The sequence below is a fragment of the Asterias rubens genome, chromosome 10 (assembly GCF_902459465.1).
Source record: "Asterias rubens chromosome 10, eAstRub1.3, whole genome shotgun sequence".
NCBI lineage: Eukaryota > Metazoa > Echinodermata > Asteroidea > Forcipulatida > Asteriidae > Asterias > Asterias rubens.
Genome location: NC_047071.1, coordinates 9,119,207 through 9,128,716, shown reverse-complemented (window position 1 = coordinate 9,128,716; position 9,510 = coordinate 9,119,207). Strand labels below are relative to the sequence as shown.

Here is a 9,510-nt window from a genome sequence, read left to right as displayed (position 1 = left end):
TATCGCTCAAAAGTCTCCCATTGCGGATAAAGACAGAGGATCGTTAGGTTGAGGAACGCTAGGTGGCAGCAGACACACAACATAGTTTTCCACTCTTTACATATTACAAAAATGCACAATACTTTTCCCAGAGTGATAACAAAATGAGCCCAAATTGGTCCTTTATTAAACAATATAAGTCCATCTTAATAATAATAATAACAATAACAAAGACATATCCACCCTGCTGGGTGTTTCTTATTTGTTTGCTGGTTTGTTTGTTTGTTTGTTCGTTTGTTTTTTTGTAAAGTTTTTGTTTATGTGATTGCAGACAAATAAGCATGACCAGAGTGGATGGTTTGCACAATATGTTCATTTTTGTAACTAGCTATAATGTGCTTACCATGGAGCAATGCTGAACAAATTATCAAAGTCTCTGTGCTGAATTTGTGGGGTTAATATAAATGTGTTTATGCGGAGTTAATTAGTCTAGAATGCTTTCTTTTCCTAACTACGAAAAAAGCGATAGCACCCACGGCAGCAGCAACTATTAAAGCAGCCGCCGCGATACCTGCTCCGGTTGCTGCACCCCCGCTGGCGGCTTTATCTTCCCCTTTCCCTTGACTTTTAAGATTATTTCCACGGCCATGACCACCTGCACCCATCATCCCCCCGTTGTGTGCCATACCCCCATGCATACCCCCTTGCATACCCCCGCCGGCCATCCCAGCGCCAAATCCGTTGTTACGGCGTTCAGCCGACGTTCTACCGGGATGATATGGGGCTCCAGCAAAGCCACCCTCGGGCTCCGGAGCACCAGCCGTGCCGAGGTCGTTGAAGCTGCCGTGCCTTCCCGAACTCGGTGCCGGTCCTGCCCCTTGCCTGCCACCTTGCATGCCACCTTGCATGCCATGACCCCCGCCGTTCGGACCATGGTTTGCCCCACGTCCTCCAGCTCCATTGCCGGCAGCACCTCCGAAATAGTCTGGGTTGATCCTCTCGCCTGAGGTTCGTCCAGCGTGTGTACCGGGTCCAGTGCCGATGCCGATGCCTCCACCCAACTCTCCCGGTAGAATGTTGCCGTTCTGCATGGTCTGTTGCATCAGTTTGTGGGCGGCTCCGTAAGTACCAACGGGGATGTCGCCCTCACCGATTCCATAAGGACCTGAAATGAAACAAGTTGACAGGAGTTGCCATTTTGAGTTTGTGTGGCATTGGTGGTGACGGGGCTGCGCTATATACATAATTATTGCAAAATTAAATCATAATCATTACACTTTAGTAAAAGTCTCCAACAGTCAACTTTGCATGGCCATGACATCAGGTAATCACTTTTATTTATGTTTAGTTAAGTCCAAAATTTGCAACAGCAATCAATTTTAGAAATTGTAATGTTACAACCTCACTGTGATATTGCATTTATCGTATCTTTTCAGAGAACATGATAACATAACAAAATGATAGACATTATCTGAAACTCCAATGTATGTGTCCGCGGTGATTAGTCATACTTTCATCTACTTGTTAACTTCACACTGAGGAAATGGCATATTACCCCACCCTTTTTTATGTTGGGGGTGGAGGATAGGGGGGGGGGGTGTTGAAGCCGGTACCCGAACCATTTTTAGTTTCCATTTATGTTAACTTACTGGGTTGGGGTCCGCTGCTATTCAGCATACGCAACAACAGAACATTTATTAGGGCCGTGTTTTGTTTAGGGGGTGGGGGCAAACAACCTTTCATTATTTGACTATGCCAAGAGCGTAATCAGCTGAGGCCTGGTTGAAGATTGGTTGATTTGGCTGCAGGATATACCTATGAGTCATTCCAGCTTGGACAGGCCATATTTGTTCTTATGGAGCAGCGCCCTCACTAGGCGTTAACTAATAATTTATTTTTACTGGACACCCACGGGCATTGGTACCCTGCACCAACAGGAGAATTTAATTGATTCTTCCTGGTATCTATCTGTTACAACACCAACATAGTGTTACTTATCCCCATTACTAGGGAGGTTTAGCTGCGCGTTCCGCGTGTACGTTAACGTCAGAAAATGGTGTCGTTGAAATCTCACGTTTTTAGCGCACGTGAGGTTACCATTTTTTTCACGTCAGGTACGTACGTGCTCAAAGTGGTGACGTCACCCAGAAACAACACAATTTGTTGACGCTCTCCTTCACATTGCTCGCGTAACGTGCAGCTACACCTTCCTACTGAATCGTTGGTGAAATTAACTCTGTGTCGGTGTTGTCACTAATGGTACCAAGAGATTTTTGCAGTGTAGATGTTACGTAAATTTGACATCTTGGATCATTCAAAATTGCTCTCAGGTCGGATATTTACAAGGAGGTGTTTATACCTATGAAAAGGGGTGGATGTGTGGTGAGAGTAGAGGGGGTAGTTAATAACTATGGACATTAAAGGAACACGTTGCCTTAGATCGGTCGAGTTCATCCATGCGTTTTTAAACCGTCTGTTATCAAATGCACATGATTTGAAAGATGTTTTAAAAGTAGATTATAATGATCCACACCAGCCAATGTCTCGAAATGGTAGGGTTTTCCCTATACGCCGTGAACTAACACGGCACGCCATTTTGTGGAGTCAAGTTTTTGACTCCATAAAATGGCCGACTGTGTTAGTTCGAAAAGTATAATGAAAGCCACGCACTTTCGAGGCATGTTTGTGTGGATTATTATATTCTATAAAATATTTCTAACCATATAAATTTCTTTAAAAAAAAGGTTTCAACTGCTTTTCATGGGCCAACTCGTCCAATTCAAGGCAACGTGTTCCTAAATGCCGTTTTACAGAAAATCAAACATATCTTGGCGGAGGCTCGGGCTTAAAGAAACCCTTTACAGACACTGGGCAGTATTGCATGGTAATTACTCAAAATAATTGTTAATATGAAAGTTGCTTGTTAACATTGGGAGCTGTTGGTAGTTTTAAACGGCTCCCTCTGAAGTAAACTAGTTTTTGAGAGGAGCTCAAATGTTTGTAACAGACTTACGGCCAGTAGTCTTGTTTTAGACATCTGAAAGCATTTTGTGAATCAATGGCGTTTTATCATTCTCTTGCAACTTCGACGACCGATTAAAACCTAGTTATGTGACATTTTATGTGTTGGGATCCACCAAGTGTGAACAATAGTTTATGACAATTACCAAACGTGACCAGTGCCTTCAAAGGCAACGTATACCATTTTTTTTTTTTTTTTAAATCGGTTTAGTATTAAGTACATTATGCAACGACACTGAACATGTAAATTTCAAAAGGTGGTCGCGTGTTGAGATATCGTCGAATTTCCATGGCGAATAATGTCCACGCAGAAAAAAAGACTAATCTGCAATAGGAATACACAATCTGAGCAACGTTATTTTATAGTGAAATTTCCCAAATTTAAAACGCTGTACTGAAAGCTTCTGACAAAGTTTGTAATGCCATTTGTTTTTGAGTTATTACCAAATGTATATCCTCCCTTTACAACAATCTGTTTGTTTGGCTGTGCCCAGGATTATTTCGGATGAACGGGCAAAAAAACAAAAAGAGTGAAAAAAAAACACAACAAACAAAGATTTTGGTTCTGTCCACCTACAGGGTGTTATGGGTCGAGTTTGAAGAAGCGCCACAAATTAATTGGCTTTCCAGAAAAAGATTTAATGACTGATGTACCGTTTTCAATGCTACGCAATTATTATTATAAAAAACATTTTTGCTTAAGCAGCATAATGAAATTTCGGGACTTGACTACCGAAACCCAGCAGTAGGTAAAGGAGAAATTAATTTAAGGGTCAACTCATACAACAACAAAAATACAAAAAATAAAAAATATATATATATGTTGATTCGCTAAGAGATGAATATCAATTGACAAAAATAAAACAACATGAACAAAAACAATGCAAAACAAATGCAAATCTGGTTAAGGCACTGACAAACAAAAAACAATCAATCAACAATATAAAACAAACACAAACATTTCGAAAGGGTGGCGATGGTGGCAGTGGGGCGTGGTGACGGTGGGTCGTTGGCGGCGCCCTTCTAATGAAAGGGATGCAAGAAGAACCGGTTACACAATACTAAGAATACTAAGTTCACATTTTTATTCAATCAACACAGATGTTAGTACAAAACCTACTTCCAATCTCAATTAAGCGCTCCGTCTTTTTTATCTTTTCTTCGTGTCATCAAACAAAAATATGTATTTACAGTCCACACCGTAAGGGTGCCACGTCTAACAAATTTCGCACCCGACTGCTCTTTCATGAGGCATAATTTGGATAGATACACACATTGCTGATTTAGAACTAAACAAAATAAAACTGAACTAGCAGAGTGTATTATGGTAGGCTGTTGTAGTTATAATAATCAACCACACATGGTCGATACCTTTGGACTAGCCAACGGGTTTTCAAATTGCTTGATTAAAATACTAATTACTTTTAAAAAGAAACATGAAACTTCCTAAGGCTGGAAAGAAGGGCTAGAAGATCATTGACTCAAATTTTGGAAGAAACGAGAAATGAGAAATGAGAAATGTTGAGACCGTCAACACTCTCCAAAACAGGCACTGTACAATCCCCTGACGTATTCCACAAGGTGTGATACCCAGAAGACTATGGTAATGAACAAGGGAAGAGGAGCGCCATAAAGTTTTACTTTGTGTAGTATGTTCAAGTTAGTGTATACACATGACTGCAATATTGGAGTTTTGCTGTTCAGCACCATTTGTGCATAATAAATGTTGAATTATTGTATGTAGAGAAATCGATTGTATGAGTCTAGTCGAAATTGCCATGCAGATAATTCGTTGGGAGACTTAAACAATATTGATGCGAAAAACAAATTGTCAAGACATGGTGTTTCCTCTTTGATTTGTACGGAAGCTCTTTAAGTTCAGAGCTGACTGAAGCCTGTGCTTTCAAAATAACAGAGAGAAAGACAATAATGTAGTGGAACATTACCGAAGAGACATCTGCATAAAATATTAACAACTCCTATTGCACACGTCATGGGGATATCACGGAAGATAATTTTTTTTCAGAGTTAGAAAAAAAAGCAAAACAGATTAAAGACAAAAAAATTAAAGTTCAGATAATTGTTCATTGGTTTTACACGGAGCCGATGACCACTCTAGACTGGCGCCTTTGCCGAACGAGGAAGACAGCGACCAGTGCAAAGATACCAATCACGATGATGACAGCGACGACAACACCGACTACAGTTCCTGCAGCGGCACCAGCGTTCCCCACTTCATCGGCGTTGGATTTATCTTGCATGTCTTTTGACTCGTACCCTCCGTGACCATGACCGGCAATGAGTCCAGGTCCCATATCATAACCACCGCCGCCACCATCGACACCGAAAAAGCCATTCGTTTGCTCACCTGAGTTTTGATTCGTGTTTCTGCCCCCAGAGGGAGCCGCGGCTTGTGGGGCTAGAACATCGGGGCCGGTTCCGCCATTGTAATAGTCGTGGGCTCCGAAGCCGGTCAGGCCACCCGATGAACCACCTGATTTACCCGGGTCGGCATTGGCTCCTGCAACGGGTGGTAGTTGGGGGTTACCGATCGGGGCGACGCCATGGGGAGGCTTGGTGCTCGACTGAGATCCACCCAATTGGCCACCGACTGGTACAGCTTGCTGTGCAGCTCCTCCACTGACCCCTGATGCAGGATGGGCCCACGGTGGTAAAGTGCTGGTTGACTTCCCCATGTCATTGAAGAAGCCACCTCTAGTGTTGTCATGCCCTTGGCGTTGCATTTGAGCTGCGACCAGCCCTGCATCAAGAAAAGGGAAATAGCATTTTGGTTTTATTAATAACTGTTAAACATTTGTGTGTAATCGATTATGATAAAAAGAGAAAGTTTTTTACAAACACAAATAAAGGCCAATACGTGCCAAGACAACCCCTGCCGATGTTTTTTATAAACGAAATCAATGCATAAGACGAAACAAAATCATTCACATTTTGCTGGAAAAAATAACCCACACAACATGATTTTATTAACAGGCCCCCCATTCTTCTTCAATTTGCTAATGCAGAGACAATATAGGATGACTTACAATTGACTCGAGAAACAAAAACGAGAAATGGCTCTTAAGCTCAATATCCTGACCGGAAGTAACTGCTGATTAGTTCAAATCCCCTTTAAGAAGGAAAACTCCCATTGTTTCTATTTTAAAATCGTTGATCTTTGTAATGACAAGGAGGATTGATGACAAGCTTGAGAAGGGAACGTTTCAAAGGTTCTTAAAAGTTTCTCGGAGGAAGTTCAACTTTCAGAAGAAGTTAAACTTTTCTGATTAAGAACTAAACAATGACTGTCTCGAAACGCGAATGTTTAGAGAGTTGGTCGATGAAAGTTGCGTCTAGAAGTCGTGAACGGCCGCACATAACATGAACACCCGATAAATTTAACCATACTGAATACAAATCGTGGTATAAAACTCAAAGAGAAGTTTTTAAGGAAGTATTTACGACTTATCTTTCATTGAACAAACAATGTGTGTTTCTTTCTGAACTGTACGTAGCATTGGGGAAAACAAGCCAGCAATTTTTAAATCGGAACACAATTAAACTCTTAGGAAGTAAAACTTTGTTCAAAAGTGTTCTAAAACAATACACTGAAAAAGGCAAAGTCAGTCAATAAATATACAAAACTTACCCAAAAGGGGGAGTAAAGTTAGCAGCATTCTCATCTTGAATTCGTCTTCGGAACTTTGTTATCTGTAGCCGGGTTGATTTTGTTGGTTTGAGGAGACGAAGTGTGTTTTTTGCAGTTCAATCGTCTAATGCCGACTACAAGATTCACTGTGTCTACTTATACATGCCGGCAGTGGCGCAACAAAGTAGTTCGTCCTGATGTCCTGCTGTTCGCTGATCCGTATGTTGGTTCTGATTGGCGTTAAGTCTTTCCGGAAGTAACTGGATGACTGGGGTGTAATATCACTCCGCCCTATGAGACATGCGTAAGCGATACTGACCCACACGTAAGACCTTTTTTTACATTGACGTATGTATAGTCTCTTTTTATAGCGCACGTCAAAGCGATTTAAAAAAAAATTCACCCGTCATTAGTAATAATACTTTTATTTTTAACAACTTCATGCGGTCGGTTTAATGTATCTTACGAATATGACATTTAGCCTTCTTTAAGACTCTGCTAGGGTAAAAATATCCTACCCTTAATACTACGTTTTGGTTCCTCTTGGGCAATTTGCAACAGCTTCTATTTTCTCACGAAAAGACATGATGAAGACACAACGTTCTGACATATCTGAAGTTATCTAAAACATTATTTCCGAAAATCTAAGATTTGTGCGTGTGCTATTGATCAATAATTTAAACATTTTGTTTTATTATTATTTTGCATAAAATTAACATTTCACAGAAACTCGAGTTTTGTTTCGTTCTTATTTTTATATTTTAATATTAAATGATGAGCCTAAATGTAGTCCGATACCCGAGCAAGAAGCTTTAATGTAATTGGTTCACGACATGTTATGAATAGGTACCTCCGAGGGTAGCGTTGGATACTGTCCTAGAAAAGGGGCTCCGGAGAGCCACACAGCTCGTGGCTGTATTTTTACTCCCAATGGAGCTGACAAAAAAAAGTTAAAAGAAAATGATACATGCCAATGGCCAGGGCACTAACGTAATACACCCTGATACGTCTTTGTAAAAATAAATGTGATATTTCAAGATCTAGCTGTTATTATCGAATAATTTTTATCTGACTAAATGACTCAATAAATTCAACATTCTTTTGTCACTTGATGATTATAACTTCGTCCTGCTGGATCAATCTTGTCTCCTTCTCCACAAATCGTTAAAACCAAATCGATGCTTGGGAAAAATTTGTTTAATTAGCTCTATACTAGCACATCTCACTCCTAGAAGTTTGGCCCAATTTCATAGAGCTGCTTAAGCATAACACGTAGCTATAAGCACAACAAATGTATGCTTACCAGAATAGCGTTACCTGAAAAACTATCATTCAAAATGTTCAACATGTGACTGGTATAATAATAATAATAATAATAATAGTGGCAATTTATAATGCGCCATGTCTGTCTAAAAGACACTCCTTGCGCAGGAGAGATGCCGAAGCCAGAATGCAAAGAATATAGTTAAGCACACAAATAGTGAGTTGTCGGAGTTTAGGGGGGAGTTCGTTCGTTGTGAGAAGGAGCGGGCTCCCCATGAATGGCGTGTGCGTGGAATGTTTAGAAGTTTGGTGGACGATGATCTGAGGTGCCTGGGTGGAGCATGAAGATGTAGCAGGTTCTGGATGTATGTTGGTGCCGTGCCCTGGAGAGACTGATACACAAGAAGGAGACATTTGAAGTGGATGCGCTTTTGAACCGGGAGCCAGTGCAGGGCCTTGAGGATTGGAGTGATGTGTGTTGATCTTTTAGTAAGGGTGACAAGTCGGGCGGCCGAATGTTGGAGTCGTTGGAGACGCTTGATCCGGTTCATTTTTGCTCAGCAGACAGTATTGTTAAGCAAGCCCCTGACCGGGCTAAACAGGGGGAGGGGGGGGGGTCTGGGTCAGTAAAATTAGGCGGAAGAAAACAAAGTTCAGACACTATAGAGATCACTAGTAAAAACCCAAATTGACCTGACATTAGTTTCAAGGAGTAACCTTATTCAGGTCAATAAGATGACCCGTAATAAAAAAATTAATCGAAGGTGACTAAACTAATTGTGTTATTCGTTTGATAGTGTTGAGCCAGAATTCCCCAAAGTGGCATGTGCACAAACATTGTGCGAGGGAAAACGCGGATTCACTAGTGACAGTGCCCCCGTCAGATGTCATTGATTACAAGTTCATTGGCTGGGAGTGATCAGCATCTCTTGGGGTCGTTCATGAAGTGTCATCCCCTAGGCTTTTCATGTGTTGGATTGTAGTTCATTGTCTTTCCTTAAGGAGTGACTGTTGCATCTGCTATAATGGGGGAGTTTGATTTTACCTCGCCCTTTGGAAAGTTGATTCATACTGATAAAAACAAATTAGAGAAAAAAAAATCATGCAAAGACTCAAACAACACAGAAATGGGTGACTGTCTACGACTACGGCCAGAACACCGTGGATTTGAGCGACTCGTCCCTTCATTGTGATCTTGAGACAATGACGAGGACATGTTGGGACACCGATCACTCAAAACGAATAATCTTAAGCAGTTTTTTGTCAACAAAGGGGACACAAATAAACATAATTCTATAAGTAAATCACTTAAAATAAAGTATATCTAAAAAATAAAAATAAAATAAAAAAGTGTAGATGGGAGCATTTCGTGGCTACAAATGTCTGTCGAACCCAGGCCGATCTTATTTGACCTAGCACACAAAGTTACTTAGCACAAACGTTTTCTCTTACTGAAAAAGGTGGCCAGTCTTCACCCCTGCTCAGTTTGTGACAGCTCTACACTGCGAATTGTTTTATTAACAACAATATTTGTGAAGCAATACTTTCTGCTTTGCAGCTCATTGTACCTTGGCGCTATAGACCTTATCGCAAATACC

At 40.9% G+C, this 9,510-nt stretch overlaps 1 protein-coding gene across 1 annotated transcript; it reads right to left on the bottom strand.

The window, feature by feature from the left end:
- LOC117296070 (glycine-rich cell wall structural protein 1.8-like) lies at positions 1–6,770 on the bottom strand. The gene is made up of 3 exons (XM_033778939.1): positions 6,650–6,770; positions 5,369–5,761; positions 1–1,144 (listed from the first exon to the last, which is right to left on the bottom strand). The coding sequence occupies exons 1-3, from the start codon at positions 6,681–6,683 to the stop codon at positions 450–452; spliced, it is 1,122 nt and encodes a 373-aa protein (XP_033634830.1). The 5' UTR covers positions 6,684–6,770; the 3' UTR covers positions 1–449.
- Positions 6,771–9,510: the final 2,740 nt, after the last annotated feature.